At 41.9% G+C, this 17194-nt stretch overlaps 1 protein-coding gene across 1 annotated transcript in view; it reads left to right on the top strand.

Moving 5' to 3' along the window:
* The window catches only part of LOC102893208 (hairy/enhancer-of-split related with YRPW motif protein 1), a 146132-nt gene that overhangs the window by 470 nt on the left and 128468 nt on the right, over window positions 1-17194 (top strand). The window contains exon 2 of the mRNA XM_015598648.2: window positions 11515-11696. Coding sequence (XP_015454134.1) covers window positions 11515-11696 — 182 coding nt within the window. The remainder of the gene's footprint in view (window positions 1-11514; window positions 11697-17194) is intronic.

Raw genomic sequence — 17194 nt, 5'->3', positions numbered from 1 at the left:
GGGTTCGGGCCCAGGCGGTGGAGCCGGGAGGGAGGGCGGAGCCCGGCGTGGGGAGTGGAGCGGGCATCCGGAACGCGTCTTGCCCAGCCGCTGGCCGTTGGGAACGGAGCGTGTGGCTGCTGTTTTTCCTCCATCGGTTGTGCTTTTGAGTGGCATTACGTGCTGGACTGCGGTGTCCACACCGCTTTGCGCGTGTCTTCGGGAGGCGAGCTCTGCCAGAGCGGCGGTCCAGGGCGACTCCTGGACTCGGAGACGAATTGGGCTCACACCGGAGAGGCTGGGCTCACTGATGGTCTTGTTTTAAGACTGTAGCTCCAGCGTGGAGCTTCTTGTCTGGCGTACAGGGTTCTTTATAAATATGCATTAATTCAGTGGCTGGGTGAAGGAGAGAATTATTGTTCCTACAAACTTGAGCAAGCAATTAAATCTGTCAATGCTTCACTTTTCTGTAAATGACTTAAAAAATTCCCATCCATCTCAAGCAATACTTCTGTAAAATACGGTAGGATTACTAGATAGATGAAATGGAAGAAATAGACATAAATGCCAGCCAGATTTTTAAATTATTAGATTCAGCAGACATGAAAGTGGATGTCTGGCAATGTAAGTTATATGAAAACAAACTCCGTTTCTGTATTTACCTCCTTGGAGACCAGTTCCAAACAGTTCACAGACTGGTAATGTCCTGGATTAGAGAAAACTGCCTGGCATCTAGTGCGGTGCTTGACTCTTAGTGGGCTCTCAGTTAAGTGTTTGGCAAATGGGTGCGTGAGTGAATTGTACACATCGTGCGTATTTGAACTTCATTTATGCTTGGGCTGTCTTTGACTTGAGATCTCTGTGACTGGTCCAGAAACAGTTGTACAAGTGATGATAGTGTACAAGCTGGAGCATCTCAGTTTTATGAGCTCATCTGTCTAGAAGAATAATTGAACAAAAACAATTGTAAGATAACTGAAAATACCTCGTGTGTTTTAATTTTAATGTTCATTGGAAGTTTTCAGTGCTTTTCTGACTTCCGTTTATGATGAGGAATGTGAGCAGTTATTAGGTGTTGATAGAGATTCAGCTTTGTGAAAAAGTTTCACTTACTGAAGTTTGTGGAGCTATTTCATTGAACAATGTCCTGAGATTACAAGATGTATAAAGTTCATTTTTATTGTGTGATCAGGATTTTTGGAAAAAAGTTAATTTTATAAAGTAATATTTGCTCACATTAAAGTGAGAATTTAAATAGTACTGAACGTTATTATGGGGAGTGTAAAAAAAATCCTTTTTCTTTTCCCTACTTTCTCAAGGCTGAAGGGTGTATTTTTTTTTAAATGCATACCTCTAGAGATTTTATATTTACATATGTTTAAAAAAGTTAAATATACATATATGCATAAAAACAAATTGATATGGTTTTGAAGTATACATTACTATTTCAGAGCATAAGCTCTGAATTCTGACAGTCTTGGTTTGAGTCCTGTTTCTATCATTTGCTAGCTGCGTTTCCTTAGAAAATTAATATCTGTATTTTTTTTATAAAAAGAAACCTTACGTCATGGGATTATTTTGGGATTAAACTTAAGTATAACTTTGAATATTTTCCTTCTCATTGCGTATGAGTAGTATATGTATACTTCATTGAAAAAATAGTTGCTCAATATTCCATGATATGGATATAGCATTGTTTATTTAACCAGACCTTCACTGATAAGCTTCTAGGTTTTTGTTTTTTGTTTTTTATTTTAATACAGACAGTGCTATAGTGCGCACTTACTTTTTTTTGCATATTTATGAAATATATGATGGGTCAAAGTGTACACACAATTGCATTTTGATAGATACAGTGTGTTTACACTGCACTCCCACTTACAGTGCATGGTGGTGCCTGCTTCCTCCCTCCCTTATCCGTGTGGGGTATTGTAAGTGGAGTTTCTTGATGTTGGGCAGTCAAAACAAAATACATAAATTGGGGATTGTGGTTGCTGTTCCTCACCCCTGATAATCAGTTTGTGGTTTTTATCAAAACTACATTTTTTTAATAAGTAAATACTATCATTTTGAACTCATAAAATACACTATACCAACAAAATTCTGCATTTATGTTATATATATTGGGGTTCTACGTAAGATTTCATTTGTAACATGGTTTCTGCTTAAATATATGTTTTTGGAAGATAGTTTGCTGTTCCCTCAACAAATCCGTACTTGACCTTTACTTTTTCCCTTGGAATTAGCATCCCTGCCTGCAAATTCCATTGTAAAGCCACCTCTTTGTTCTGTTAGGCCTTTGTCAGCTCAAGGACCAGCTGAAACCCCTTTTGAATGTCCAGGAGCTTTTTTTTAATACTGCCTTTATGTACACACACAACTCTCAAGTTATATTAAAGTCATCTGCGAATTCGCTTTACCCCGTGTTCTGGGTTGTAGTTCCTGAAGGTCAGGGGTCATTTTTAATTCACCCTTTCATTCCTTGTATGATGCCTTAAACATAAGTAGGGACTGAATATATATTTGTTGATTTGAATTGGAATTAATCTTACACAGTTCAATGGTTAAATAATTATACATGAGAAATAACATCTCAGGTGGTCTGTTATTGGATTTTAAAATATGTACGTCTAGTGATAAAAGTTGAAATTGTACCCATTGATTTACTTATCCATAAAGTGCAGACCTGTGTGTCTGTGTGTGTGCCTTAGGACTAGGTGACGTTCAGGAAGAGCCGGGCAAGTCACTCTTAAAAGGAACTTCCCCCTGTGGGCAGGATGGTAATCAAGGGCAGTTCATGAATTCCCTATCCTGAAATGTCAGTGAGGTTACTAGTTAAAGGGATCCCAAGTGTAAATGACCTGAGATGCTCTTGTTCTGTGTGGTAGTTTGTAGATGCCCTCATCCCATGCTTGCCTACCCACTTTGGTTCATTACCTTTAGTATTGGTTTATGCATCTGTCTCTTCAACTAGTTTTTTTTTTTTTTTTTTTGAGAGTAGAGACCAAGTCCTTTTCACTTTCGTAATCAATATAACACATAACTTATGTATAGAGGACCTAGTAAAATATATTTTTTAAAGTCAGATATCTTTTTCCTTTTTCTTTAAAAAAAAAATTAAAAACCTTTAATCCTCTCATGTCAATAATTTGTAGAACCTGTTAAGCTAATCGGGAGCTGTGCTAGCAGATCACCCATCATAGCCACCAGGTGGCAATAACTGAACAAAGAATTGCTTTTGTGCTTTATGAATATTACTTTTCTAAATGGTAGAGGGTGGCATATTTAGCACTTTGGAAAAATGGTTTGGAAGGTTTTTAGCGCCACACAGTAGAACATTTTGTTGTTTTAAGATGGACAATAATATTTTACTATTTTAGCATATTTATGTAGAAGCTGGTGTTACATAGTTTATAGTTTCATTTTAGTGATATATTAGAAGACTTCATGTAGATTTTTTTTAAATGTTATTTTTTACTTTTTCATGAATATTTCTTAGGGGTATTTTTAATTTTAAAATGCTGGAATATTCCAGAAGACAGAATAGTTAAAGCAGATACATTGTCTTTTCAGAATATAGGAAAAAATCCAAAATATAGTTTACTTAAAGAGTTTATTTCAATATATTGGGGAAAATTCTTATATTTTTAGTATAAGTTTTAAGTCTGCTGAATTAATATAGTAGCAATATTATATAGTTTTATTTTACCCTTTGTTTTCTCACTAGTTTTATAGGGACAGCTTTAAAAATTATTCCAGTGTTTTCAAAACTAATATGTAAAGGAATGTTTAAAAATATTTCTGGTTCTAACCATGGTGCCCCCTGGTTTTTACATTATAGAATTCTAAGAGAGTTATCTTAGCATTAGTAATAAAAAACCTTCTGAAATATTTAGTTTCACAGTGGAGTCTATAACATTTTCAAAGCATGTTTAGAGGAAATGACCAGTTAATATAAAAACAATGAAAGTGTGTTGAGGTAGATAGAAATCTCTAGGGAAAGTAGGTTTTTATCAATGCCACTGATATGCTTATAAATAATACTCTATACATTTCCTAAAAGAAGATGGATATGTTCTGCATGTGTTTTTGTGGGTGGTCATCTGCTTTGATTGTATGCAATCAGACTCAGGATTTCTCAAGTCAGCATTAGCTTTCACTGTTTGTATCTTTCTTAACTCTCGTTTTCATGTGTTTGGGTTTGGTTTTACTTTGTATTTTCTCTTAAAGGGTATATTAAATTTTTGTCTTTTAATTACATTAAATTTTGCAACATGATTACTATCCACTCCTATTTGAGTGGAACCTGGTTTGAAGGAATAAAATTCACCAGTGTTGATTCAGTTTGGATTTCGCTTCTTTTTAAAGCTTTGAGCACTCTGCTGTTGGCAGCTGGCAAACAGTGACTGGAGGACGCTCAGTCAGGAAGTAGGCAACTCAGTAGGTCCCCTGGCCGGGTCGAGACGTTGGTTTCTCCCAGAGGAGATCAGTGCACACTGGGCAGAGAGTACTTACCCCCGAGACACGACAGTTTCGTTCCTACAAACATTGGTACACAGATCTGCACAGCAGCTTGTGATCGTTCATACTGGAGGCAGCCCAGCTGTCCTCCGATGGGTCCATGGTTAAACTGGTACATCTCTACGTGAAATGCTTAGTGATGAGAAGGAACACGCCACTGATGCACACATCAGCTGAAACAACTCTAGGGGAAGTATGCTGAGTGCAAAAAGCCAGTCCCAAAGGTCACATGCTGTGCGGTTACACGTAAGTGACATTCTCAAAATGGCAAAGTTACAGACATAGGGAACAGATCACTGATTGCTAAGAGGGATGGGGGTGGGCCAAAAGGAGATGGAGAGTTACAAAGGGACAACACGAGGGATCCTTGTGATGGAACTGTCATGTAACTGGACTGTGGTGGTGAGTGTATGCATCTGCACATGCGATAAAAGTGTATGTAAGTAAACACACCCCCGGCGATTACAGATAAAACTGGTAAAATCTAAATACCATGGGTGGATTGTATTAGTGTCCGTTTCCTTGTATTATACTGTGGTCTTACAAGATGTTCCCATTGAGAGAACTGGATAAAGGGGTACAGGGGTTTTCTCCACGTATTATTTCTTAAAATTGCATGTATATTTACAATGATCTCAAAATACAAAGCTTAATTTTAAAAAATTTCACTAGTCTGTTAGGCCCAGCACTGGTCAGACCCATGAATTCCATTAGCCCGAGCCGGTTATCCCACATCATTTTCTGTAAAATGATTTCTTTGGTTAGAAGCAATGCTGTGTATAACACCATGACAATGAATATGAGGTTTTGTCAGTTTATGGATGGTGGTTTTGGTAGAAGCTTCGTGGGCAAGGAAGGCCAGTCCATATGCAGAGTATGTCTTTCCCAGTGGTAATATTTCCATTTAGAATGGTCCTGTGTAATCAGCCTGCCACCAGGTGGCCAGCCGAGCCTCCCAGGGGATGATGCTGCATTGGAAGCTTAGCACTGGCCTCTGCTGTTGGCAGTCGGTCCTTTAGCAGTTTGTAATCAGATCAGCCTGGGTGGATAGAAGTTCCTGAATTCATACATAACCTCCATCCCACAAAAATTCAGGAGCCTGCTGCCTTGGTGAAATTTCTGTTTGGCCAGTAGTCTGGGACACGTTGGCATACCCATCCTACCCCTAAGACAGAGGCACATCCCTGTGGCCATGGCCACTTTGTCCTTGAACTTATTTGCAGGAGGCAAGAGTGGCTGGAGAGAGAGGGGGGCTGACGTCTGCAGGACTGGTTATCTTGTCTCTGATTGTTAAGATTCTTCTCTTCCTAGCAAATCATTCACCTGTGACTTTTCTCATTCTGTGTCCATTCGGAGAGGTCTGTCTACATGTCTCTCCCTGACCTTCTTGTCATCTGTTTTCCAATCATGTTCCCTCTAAGTCCCTGATCAACCAGCAAAATCATTAGTGATTTCACACAAATGAATATAAATCCATACCTTAGGCTGTGTTTTTGTCCAGACGAGATGATCATTCAGGCCTACTGCTCAAAGTCCTGCCCACTGCAAGGCTGTTCCTTTACCACTGGCCTTCAGGGCTACTCCCGCTCTCCCCCTGAGTCACCTAGAGGTCTGTCACAGTCCCCATTCTGCGTCCGTGTCTGGCACAGATGCTTTTGGTCATACAGGCCAAGGGTAGGATAGCCTGCCTGGTGCCCTGGGCCTGTCGTAGAGTCTTGTCCCATCCTGGGCCCAATCAGAACTGGCAGCTTTTTGGGTTACTCGGTAAAAAAGTTGGAAAAGCATGTCAAAATATGGTATTTGTTGCCTCCAAAATTCAGAGGCCCACTCATTAGGCACTGAGCTGCTTTCTCGGTGGCAAGGAAAGGTATCTTGATGTGGCCCACACCTCTGGTTCCTGGGAATTTTGCCAAGGCCCAGCATTTTTGTGGATTTATTTCCTACCCTCTGGCATACACGTGTCTTACCATGTGTCTAGAGTATTAGCAGCTTTCTGCCTCCAGGTCCAGTGAGTATGTGTCACGGACCAGAATCGATGTAACCTTGCAGTGTATATATAGCCTTTACCAGCAAGTCTAGAGAAAAAGCATTTGTTAGATCAGTTATTGCATACCAGGTGCTGGGGGATATTCGATTTGCTCTAGCCATGAAATCACATCTGGAACAACAGCTGCAATTGGAGTTACCCCTTGATTTAGCGTGTGGTACTGAATCGTCATTCTCTAAGAACGTCTGTTTTCTGCAGGGCCACGTGGGGAAGTCGAAGGGGAGGCGGTGGGGGTCGCCACCCTGCCCCCTCAGAGCCTGGAGGTCGGTGGCGTCAGCTGCCTTCAGCCGCTGCAGTGCCTCCAGGCGTGCAGTGGCCCCCGATTTACTTGTTTACTTGTGGCCCTCACTCCCCAGATCAGGGGAGATGTTTGGGAAAGGCCTCCCGGACGGTGAGCTGCTCAGTTCTTTCCGTTTCTTTCCTGAGCGTGTGGCTCACAGCTTTCCTCTGTCCCTCTTCATGCCTGCCACCGTCTTTGACCGCAGCATTACGTCGATGGCTTTGCCAGCACCGCGACAACACGGTGTTTCAGTATGACGTTCTGAGACCTCCCTTCCCAGTTTCCTTCACGTGCAGCTGTACCGTAGTTTCTGCGTCATGGTCACGTGGAACGATCCTCTCTCCAAGTTCTCTAACCGCTGAGCCCTTCCTCGGACCTGAGTCCCCTCGACATGTTCTCCAGTCCCAGCATGCCTTTACCTGCCAGCCTGTCAACTCGAAACCACTTGGCGGCCATTCTGAATCCTGGAATCTCGCTCCGATCGTCCTTGCTCGGCCTGCCGACCCCGACGCCCTGCGGTTGCCCTCGGGGCTCTGATAGCTGGCCTGCTGTGTGCTGCTGCGTGCGGCTAGGCCACCGTTTGTCACCCTTGTCACGAGTGTCGTTGTGGACTGGATGCTTAGTTCGTGGTGGGGCTGTTCTGTGTGTTGTAGGATGTTTAACAGCGTCCTTTGGCCTCTCTGCTTTGCATTCCGGTAGCACCCCAGTCGTGACAACCAAACACGTATCCAGACGTGGCCATATGTCTGGCGGGGGCAGGTCGCCAATCATCCTGGTTGAAAACTGCTAGGTTCGTCAATAAAACTTGGTGTGACCGGCTCTATAAAAAATCATTAATTCTTCAAAGCTACGTTTTTTTAGACACTGTTTGAGAGTTTTGTATTTATTTAGTCCTCACAGCAGCCCTGTCAACGCGTATAACTGTTCGCCCACTTCGTAGGTGAGTAAACGCAGCCCAGAGGGTCGCAGCGCGCTGGGCCCGCCCCCGAGCTGGTAAGCGGTGGGGCCGGGACGGGGCCCCTGCGGTCACTCTGCACAGGCCTCCCTGGGGAGCCCGCCTGCTCCAGCTCTGACCATGGCTCGTAACTCGTCGGCAGCTGCCATTTTGGTTCTGTCCCTTACCGCCTGGAGCAGTCGCCCACCGCGCTGTGCCCAGTCACCCCGGACTTCGTTCTTCTCCAGACGGTTTCTTCAAGTATTTTTTCAGAGAAGAGAAAAAAATATTATGTTGTATTTATTTTGCCAGAGTAGTAAATGCCTAACTGCCAAGTATTTGCACTTGGCCTTACTGCCAGGTGTTTTGTGCTTGACAGAACATTGACCTCCCCACCTAGATTCTTTTGATTTTTCCCGTTGTTTTCGGGTTCTGTAATTCCTGGCAGGACTGGGCCCCGCCTTCATGGAGTCCTCGGACGCCTCGACTGCCTTTCCCAGCTTCGTCCTTCCGCAGTGTCCTCCCCTCCGCGTCATCAGTTGCATCCCCCACGTGCTTTCGTCCCGAGAGTGCCGTGGACAGCTCTGGTGTGCTTTCTGTCTCCTTTCTGTTCTCTTCAATATTGAGGATTTGTGATTTTTTTCATTCATTCCTTTACCATCGTTTAGTGGGATTTCAGGAGGGAGAGAGATGTAAGTCCCCTGCCATCTTGAACTACAAGTCCATTTATTTTAGTAAAAGAACATTGTTATGAGCATGACGTTTATTGGTTAGGGCTGAGGGAACAAAAGTTGTTGCAGCACATTTAACAGAACGGCGGCATTTTGAAAGTACTTGTCAGAGAAGAAGCATGTTGAAATCTTTTCCTTGCTAACCGATATGAAGTAAAATACATACACTGTTTCATGATTTTTATTGTTTGTATTAAGAGAGGAAGCTGTGTAGGATTTGTCGTCCATTTTTAATGTTTGTTACTTTAGAAAATCCTTTTTGTATTTTAGAATATTTAAGAATTCCTAGTACTAAGATTTATAGGTATCCGATCCTTTTATTTACACATGGGAAGACAGAACCAGAGAGGTTAAACGACTTATTCAAGACTTTTTAGCTATTTAATGGCTGAGTTGGTCAGAGGACTTAAGTTTCCTAAGTATTTCTGTCATTCTGCAATACTGTAGGCTTCCTTTTAAGTTTTTAAATAATGTTTCTATTTTCCATCTTCTGCGGCAATGTGTATTTAAGACTCACTATTCAGCATATCATGTCGCTTTGAGTGTCAGGCCCGGTCGCAGGTGGACAGTGAGGTAGTGAGGGAGCCGATATCGCACGTGTCTTTTAGTGATAATAGCCTCCGATTCCAGGCTGCGTATTAATGCCCTCCTGTTCCTGGTCATGATTTCTATGCTTAACACATACTAACAATTTTAAAGTGATTTATATTCTTTGTGTCCTAGGTTTTCTACAATAAATAATGTAAAGAAAAATAGTTCTCTATAGAAATTATTACAGTTAGCATTGGATTCTTTTGAGGAATTTCTATCCTCTCACTGCAGACGCGTAAATTTATGGAAGCGCAAATCTGAGTGCGTGCGCTTATTTTTAACGACCTGCGGCATAGCGAGCGCCCCCCGGATTCATGGGCTTCGCAGACCAGTACGCGCGAAGCTAGCTCCCCTCGCTTCCGCAGCACTGCTCGTCCGCCTGGTCCTGGGCTCCCCGTTTTCCCAGCCCTCCGCAGTCAGCTGGGCATCAAGACCTTGCAGTGCTTTTGGTGAATAGCTCTGTCTCCCTTCGGTAGTGCGAGGGCCACTGCCGGGTGTAGGCCCGTTACCATCTCCGTCCTGGCTAAGCCGAGGAGCTTTGCGACAGTTCACCCTCTTCGTTTTCTCTCCCTTTCTCTGGTGCATCTTGTGTACTGCTGCAAGTTTTCTTTTTCAAACAAGGAGCAAGTACTGTCACGCTGTTAACGAGAAACCTCTCTGGATTCCCTCCTGCTTCGAGGATAATGTCTGACCCTCCTGGCCTGTGGTGCAGGACTCTTAACAGCCTAAGTGAGGGGAGCAGCTGTTTTCAGCAGCTCTTTGGCCCCCGATCTCTGCTGTCACGTTGGTTGAACTCTGTGTCCCCTCCCGTTTCATGTATTTTCATATCAAGGCGGGAACAGAGATTGATGCACGACGGGCACTCGGTGTTCAGCGCGTGTTTGCTGGGTGCGTCTGAATGAAGGCGGTGCTGTTCCTTGCACCTGCTCTCCCTCTACCTTCCCCCATTCTACCCGGAGATTCCTTTTCAACTTTCAGGCTTCAAAGGGGAAAAACAGTGCAGGACATAACAGGAATACTTAGGAAATCAGAACTCCGTGACCAACTCTTAAAGGAAGCAGCCGACTCTAAGGCACCTGCTTTTCCTCTGACAGCTCTGTAAATGAGCTTTATAGCCATTTCATAAGCAGGTTGGACACTGAGGTCCATGGCGCATCTCACAGGTGGCGGTGTGCCTGTGGTCTCTGTGTCTGCTTCAGTAGGACAGGAGCTAGGAGCTGGTTGTTAACATGGATTGAAGCAGTTGCTACTATCCTTAGAAGCCATTTGACAAGTAAGTGAAGAATCCTGAGATGGTTCTAGACTGTGATTTTCGAAGGAGAGCTTTGTCTAATCATTCGATAGAATGGCCAAAAAATAAAGTGAGTGTACAATTGAAAAGCAAATTCAGGTATTAATTCAGGGCTCACCGGAATAGAGAGCCCGGAAATAAATCCACACTATAAGGTCAATTAATTTATCACAAAGGAGCCAAGGGGAAAGGGCAGTCTTTTCAATAAATGGTGTTTGGAAAACTGGAGAGCCACATGCAAAAGAATGAAACTGGACCACTGTCTTTCACTATAAACAAAAATTAACTCAGAATGGATTAAGGACTGGACATAGGACCTGAAACCATAACACTCCCACAAGGAAGCCGGTAGCGAGCTCCTTGACGTCACTGCGGGCGATGGGTTTTTGAATCTGACTCCAAAAGCAAAGCAGCAGAAGCAAAACTAAATGCTGTAAGTTAAAAAAAAAAAAAAGAAATAATCAGCCTGCATTATTCATTCATACTTTAAGTAAATTCAGTATATAGAAAGACTAGAAAGTGAGCATCATAAAACAAAGTAGCTAGCGATTTTTCCTCTGAAAGTTTACCTTAGGGAAAAAGAGAAAATTATAACAAAGTCAGGATATTTAGAAATATTGTATAACAAGAATTTGTGCTCAGCCCGGAATTTGAAGGACTCTTCATCGTTTTTAATTTTATTTAAATTTGTATTAAAAGAATAGTTTCTCTCACTGAACCTGAACTCGAGGCTTTTTTTTTTTTCAGATGGTCAGTAATAAAATGCATCGCCTTCCTGGGTTGGGCGCCCTTCTCAAGGGCTCAGACTGCCCCCGCCCTGGGCGGTCGCTCATGGCCCTGCTTGCCAGGTTTCCGTCTGGGCCACCGCATCTGTGCTGTCCCCCCCCAGGGGCAGACGCCTGCTTCCTCTGCCACTCTCGTGACTCTTCACGAGAGAACTGGAGGAGGAGGAAGTCGAAGAGTATCCCTGGCTTTTTAGAGCAAAATCTCATGTAAATATACCTTATTATTGCTGCCAAATGTAAACATACAGTGAATTGACCTTTAAAAACTTTCCCTGTAAGATTTTATTATACCTGCCATATTATATCTTTGTATTGAATTGTATGCATGTAAATCAGTATCTCTTTTTATATTTAGGGCTCTCCGAAAAGTGTGGAATCCTTCGCGTCGATGCTGAGACATTCTCCTCTCACACAGATGGGCCCTGCCAAGGATAAACTAGTCATCGGACGGATCTTTCACATCGTGGAGAATGATCTCTACATAGATTTTGGCGGCAAGTTTCATTGTGTGTGTCGAAGACCAGAAGTGGATGGAGAGTAAGTACCGCTGCTTCTGGGCGCTTTAGGAGTGTTCGTTCAACGTGAGATGCCTCGAAAGTGTTATTGGGCGTTCACTGGTGATTTTTGAGAGAATATGTTGATTTCTCTTCATAATGCTAGTCAGTCGGGTTACACCAGATTCATGTCTTCTTAGAGCAGTGAGAATGGTTTTTGGGGGTAGTTCACTTCAGCCAAGATTTAACCCGAATAGTTCGGTTACTTCTTTTCCGTCCCTTCCTGTGTCTGCGTACCTGATGGTTATGTAGATAACAGCTATAGCTCGTAGCTGCATATACTGGCTTTGGGGGAGAAACTTCTAACTTAGAAAATTCCTTGCTCGGTTTTTAATTTATCATGAAAAGAATGCCTGTTGTCTTTATCATTGGCGGAATGATGATAACACCAAACGGGAAAGGAATGAGACCCAGCTGGGCCTCTGGTCTTTTCCTTTCCCGTCGACAATTTAGGTGGCCCGACCAGACAGAACAGCCTGTGGGGCCGGACACGTGTTTGCTCTGTGCCTTCATGTCAGGCCTCTGAGCAGATTCTGGAAGGCTAAGTCTCAGCAAGGGCAGATCTTGTTGCTTTGATACATACATTTATTTAGGTGACTATAAATAAGGTGTAAGTATTTACATAATTTGTTCATTTTTTCATCATTCATCAGCCTAACCTCCTTTTTTTATCCTTTTTGAGAACCATTTTTTTCCTCTTTAAGACTTATACGTGGTTGAATTGATTCTTTAGGAGAATTTCAGGATTAATTAAATGTGATGAATAATTCAAATTTAGTAAAATACCCAGTTTAGCAAAATGTTTTAATTGTTTCATTATTGCTTTTAATATATTTGGTGGCATTTTAAACTTAGAATAATTGATAAGAATCAGAAATCGTTTTGGTTAACTGAATATCCTGATTAGCTAAGTCTTGCCCTTTTACTAAGTTTCATAACTTTTTTGTTTAGTATTAGTTTTTGATTATAGTTTAAAGAAACAGTTTTCAGCCTTTGTCCCAAGAAGCACTTGAGTTGTGCAGAAAGGCTCAGGGATTTCTTGGGGGAGAGAGAAGTTAGGCACTATTTTCGGAGCAGCCCCGCATTCATTATTTTATATATTACAGTCTGGGAACACTTTGTATAAAGCGTATGTGGGGAGTGGGGTGAGTATTCCTACTGCAAAAAAGTGTTCGAAAATCAATTTTAAAAGAGAAATTTTAGAAAGTTCTAGAAAAGTTTTAGACACATGGTAACATTCAGAATGTAAACTAGAATATTTAAGCTCGATCAGTAATATTGTAATCTACTTCAAAGGAATTGCAAAATTGGATATTTAGAGGTGTGGATGAGACCTAATTCTTAAAATACCTACCTCAAAAGTTTTAACCATTATATGTTTTTCTTTCGTATCAGCTATGAGTTGAAATCAGAAATCACATTAAAACAAGAATGACTCTGGCATTAACGTCTTTGGCGATTGTTGTTGAATTAGCTGATCTGCTGAATTAATCAGCACTGGGTTCTCTTCCATGAAACTCGCTGACTGATACCAGCTCTCCGTGGAGAACTGGGAATCAGTGGTCTCCTCCTAGACCCGGGCACTTTCGCTTCCCTAGTCGAGGTATATGTTTAGCAAAAACCAATTGTTTGTTCCAAAACCTAGTCGTATTCTTAAGTAATCTATTTGTTTATGGCATAAGTTAATAAAATATGAGGACAGGGTTTTTGTTCTTATGAAAGATAATTTTTGGAAAGACTCCATAAAGGAGAGATGATTTTTAAAAACGAAATTGCTATTGAATTAGTTTGAGCAAATAAACCGTAAAGATGGGGGAGGGAAGAACATAAAACTCTGGAAGGAATCGCTTTCCAAGTGCCCTTCTGCTCCAGTTTGGTTTAAAGTGACTGACCTTGGCGACTGCAGACGTTGCTTGGGGTGTTGTTTATGTAAAGATGTTGGTGCCAAGCGCCAGTGACTGGACCTCTGCTCAGCGAGACACCCCGGCCCTATGCCAGAATGTTTGCATTAATTGCTAAGTTAATGTCTTCACAGTGTTATGTGTCTACTTTTTTTAATGAGCAGTCACTTTCACCTACTTTTCCATGAACCAAACTATGAGTCAGAAGGCTTCTACTGTGACTTAAAAATACAAGCCACTTTTCCGAAATGTGAACCTGCCTGCCCTTTTTTTTTAAAGACATTTTTTCTTGTGTCATTAATACAGCACACAGTTTCCCAAAATTGGCTCTAGTGTAGATCAAGATGCCTTTCCGTTTGATAATCATAGTAGTTAGCTTTTTGAAAACCTACATTGGCTCTTTATATATATTGTCCAATTTATTTTTCTTAAGAAGCATAGAAGGTAGAAGATATTATCCCCATTTTCCAGATGGAGAAAATGAGTCTCCAAGCACAAATAAAGTGCTGCAGTCACACAGCCGGTCATTGTCAAGGCGGGACTCAGACCTGGGGCTATGTGTCCAATACCCAAAAATGTTCTTTTCACTCTACTGTGCTGTTCTTTAGATCCTGTAACATAGTTACTGATGCGCCATAAAAACCTAAAATAGTCTCACGTATGAACCAGTTTCATACCCAGGGACCCTGAGGGCAGCGTGGAGGTAAAGCTGTGTGGAGGTCTGTTACAGAACAGCAGGTCGCCTTGGTGACAGTGTCCACGGTTGTGGTCCAGCGTGGGTACACTGTGGTTTCCATGGTATGTTTGGATAGTGTCACCACCAACAAGCTCATGACCGGCGGGTCCAGGCTTCGTTTTGGAGTGCTTGCGTATCAGAGTCACAGGAATAAAACTGCGGTCGCAGGAGCTGCTTGATGTCTAACAGTTAGCAGCTGAGAGTCGGCATCCCTGCCGCCATTTGGGAATTATGTAGTTCAAAAAATTTGTTCTGCAAATAGTAGAAAGTTGACTCTTTATTCATGTAATACTTAATTTTTAGTTCTTTGATTCTTTTTATATGTCATCTACTTTCTTTAAAGTAGTTGAACCTGGGTTTTTTATTTTTTGTTCTCTTTTGGTGATGAAGGTCATAATTATAAACAAATATATAGAATTATTGTTCCTTAACCACTTAATCCCCCAGTTACGTAGTTTTTTTGTTTTATCCTTGGGTGTCATCTTTTTCTGCTATTGTGCTTGTGTCTGGAGTTTTAGCCTTGTAGACTTCTTAATTTCTTCTTCTAATATTCCGATGCCTGGAAAATTGGCCACCAGATTTGTTTTGCTTAAAAATAAGAACAGCTAGTGTTTGAGTAAGGACCTAGCAGCCTCTCCTTCGTAAGTGTACGTACTTTAGCACATGGCCTTCAACATGTGTTTTGACAGCTCCCGACGCCTCCGCTTAATTCTCACTGTGTTCTGTGGAGACTTGATGTCACCAGATAACCAACTTCCTGGTGAGTGAGGTGTAACTGGGTCAGGGTCTTGCCTCTGCAGACTGCCTGTTCGCTGATGCCCTTGATAGGGCCTGTCACATATCGGAACAGTGTTTGTTGAACTGGTAGAGGTGCTGAGTGTCTTGGACATGAGCAGTTATCGTGGTTGAGACCTTAACACCTCCAGCTGGAACAGTAGTGAAAATTAAATGGAGTTATTGGATCTCAAGTACTGTTTGAGATGGTGCCAGTTCTTACAGTGAATTTGTAAGTAAATCAGTAAATTTCTTTAAACCATTGTTAAACCCAAAATATTGCTTTATGGTATTGATTAGTTTGGTTAGCTTGGAACGTACATATAATACATTTTATCAGTCTCAAGAATTAAGCTGCTGATTTTATTAATTTTATTTTTAAATAAACTGGGTCGCGGTGCAGGTTTTCACTGAGTCAGCAGATATTTAATGAGGTGCTATTATGTGCCCCCTCTGTTTCTAAAAGCTGGCGATGTACCGAGTAAAGACGTCCCCTGCTTTCAGGGACTTGATGGTTCAGTCAGGAGATAGAGAAGTAAACAGGTCACACCGTGTACGCTGTTTCCTGGATTCTGTGGAAGCAGAGGAGAGGGGATTGATGACTGTCGGCATGTGCCAGGGTGTGAGAGGCAGGCAGGAGCGGGCAGTGCGGAGAACGGGAGGGAGCCGCATGGGCAGTTTCAGTGAGTGGGAGCCTGGCTCTTCTGGGAGCTCAAGTGGCTTCGCTGGCCTAATGTTAGGGGTGATGGCGGAGTGGGGAGCTGGGAGGGGGCCAGGTCTGGAAGGGATTTGTATGCCATTCTGAAAAACTGGGGCTTCATTCTGAAAGTGATAATGAGCCATTAAAATATGGCAACAGGTAATGTGGACCAGACTTGTGTTGCAGTGAGATCATTCTGGCAGTGGTGTGGAGCATGGACTGGAAGAGTACAGCTGGAGTTAGGCCAGTCGGGAAGCTTCTGGAAAGAAATGACGAGGACGTGAACTAAGTCCGCATGTCAAGAAAGGAGACTTTCATTAGCGATTTAGGAGACAGGAGAGACCGTGCTTGGTGACTAAGTAAGTGTGGCTTGTGACGTAGAAGGAGAAGTTTCGTTTGGGACGTGAGTGACTGCGTCGATAGTAAGCTGGGTTGTATTGGGGAGGCGGAGAAGGAGAATGTCTCATGTTGATATTATTGCCTGTTTCAAAAATTAAAGTGCCCAGATTTAGATCAGTTTGATTTTCTCATTCCCATTCATGATCATAATACTTCTGATTAGTACCAGGTAAGGAACATTCCTCTTTTTACTGAAATATAAAATCTTGTGGTTAAACCATGCTTATCGTTATGGTTAAAGAGCCAAATTCTCTAAATCTTTTCATTTCATTGAGTTATATTTTAATTTCTATTTTTCGAGAATGGCATACATTCCTGAAGTCCAGTTTTACAGGTAAAGTCTGTTTATTTATTAATGTGTTAATGAAGAGCACATCTTTTAAAAAGCATTATTTCTACACTAGCATTTCTAGCACAACTCACATGATTGACAGCTCTGAAAAATCAAAGAGTTTCAAAACAAGCATGATTGGCAGTTCTAAGGTAGCTAGCACATGCACTGAATATTATTCGTACTTTTGTTTGACACTAAGGTGGAATAAACAAGCTAATTTCCCAGTCTTTGTTTCTATTTCAGGTTGTGTGATATATAGGGGCAAATAAAGAGTGGGATGGATATTGAATGTTTCACAAACTCAAGTTTTCAAGGTGTACTTGTGGGGGGAAGAATTTGAATTAAGTGGTTCTTTTCATCCCAGCAGATGGTACACAAATAAAAAGTGCACGTTTTTCAGTAGATTGCTGATTGAAAATTATTCTAGTAAATTTTCCTTACACATCTCTTATTATTTTTTAGAATAAAAGAGCATCTGTTATATTTACCCTTTCAGTATAAATTTTGAAATATGATTTCAGAAAAGTTCTGAGTTCATGAAACATGTAATTCAGACTTTGAATAGCATTAGACTAAAAAGACAAAAAAGGCTGGATTCATAGAAAACAGATAACAGATCAGTAGTAGCCAGAGGCAG

The sequence above is a fragment of the Pteropus alecto genome, unplaced genomic scaffold (assembly GCF_000325575.1).
Source record: "Pteropus alecto unplaced genomic scaffold, ASM32557v1 scaffold87, whole genome shotgun sequence".
Lineage (NCBI taxonomy): Eukaryota > Metazoa > Chordata > Mammalia > Chiroptera > Pteropodidae > Pteropus > Pteropus alecto.
The sequence above is the reverse complement of the archived record's forward strand: the minus strand, read 5'-3'. Positions and strand labels throughout refer to the sequence as shown.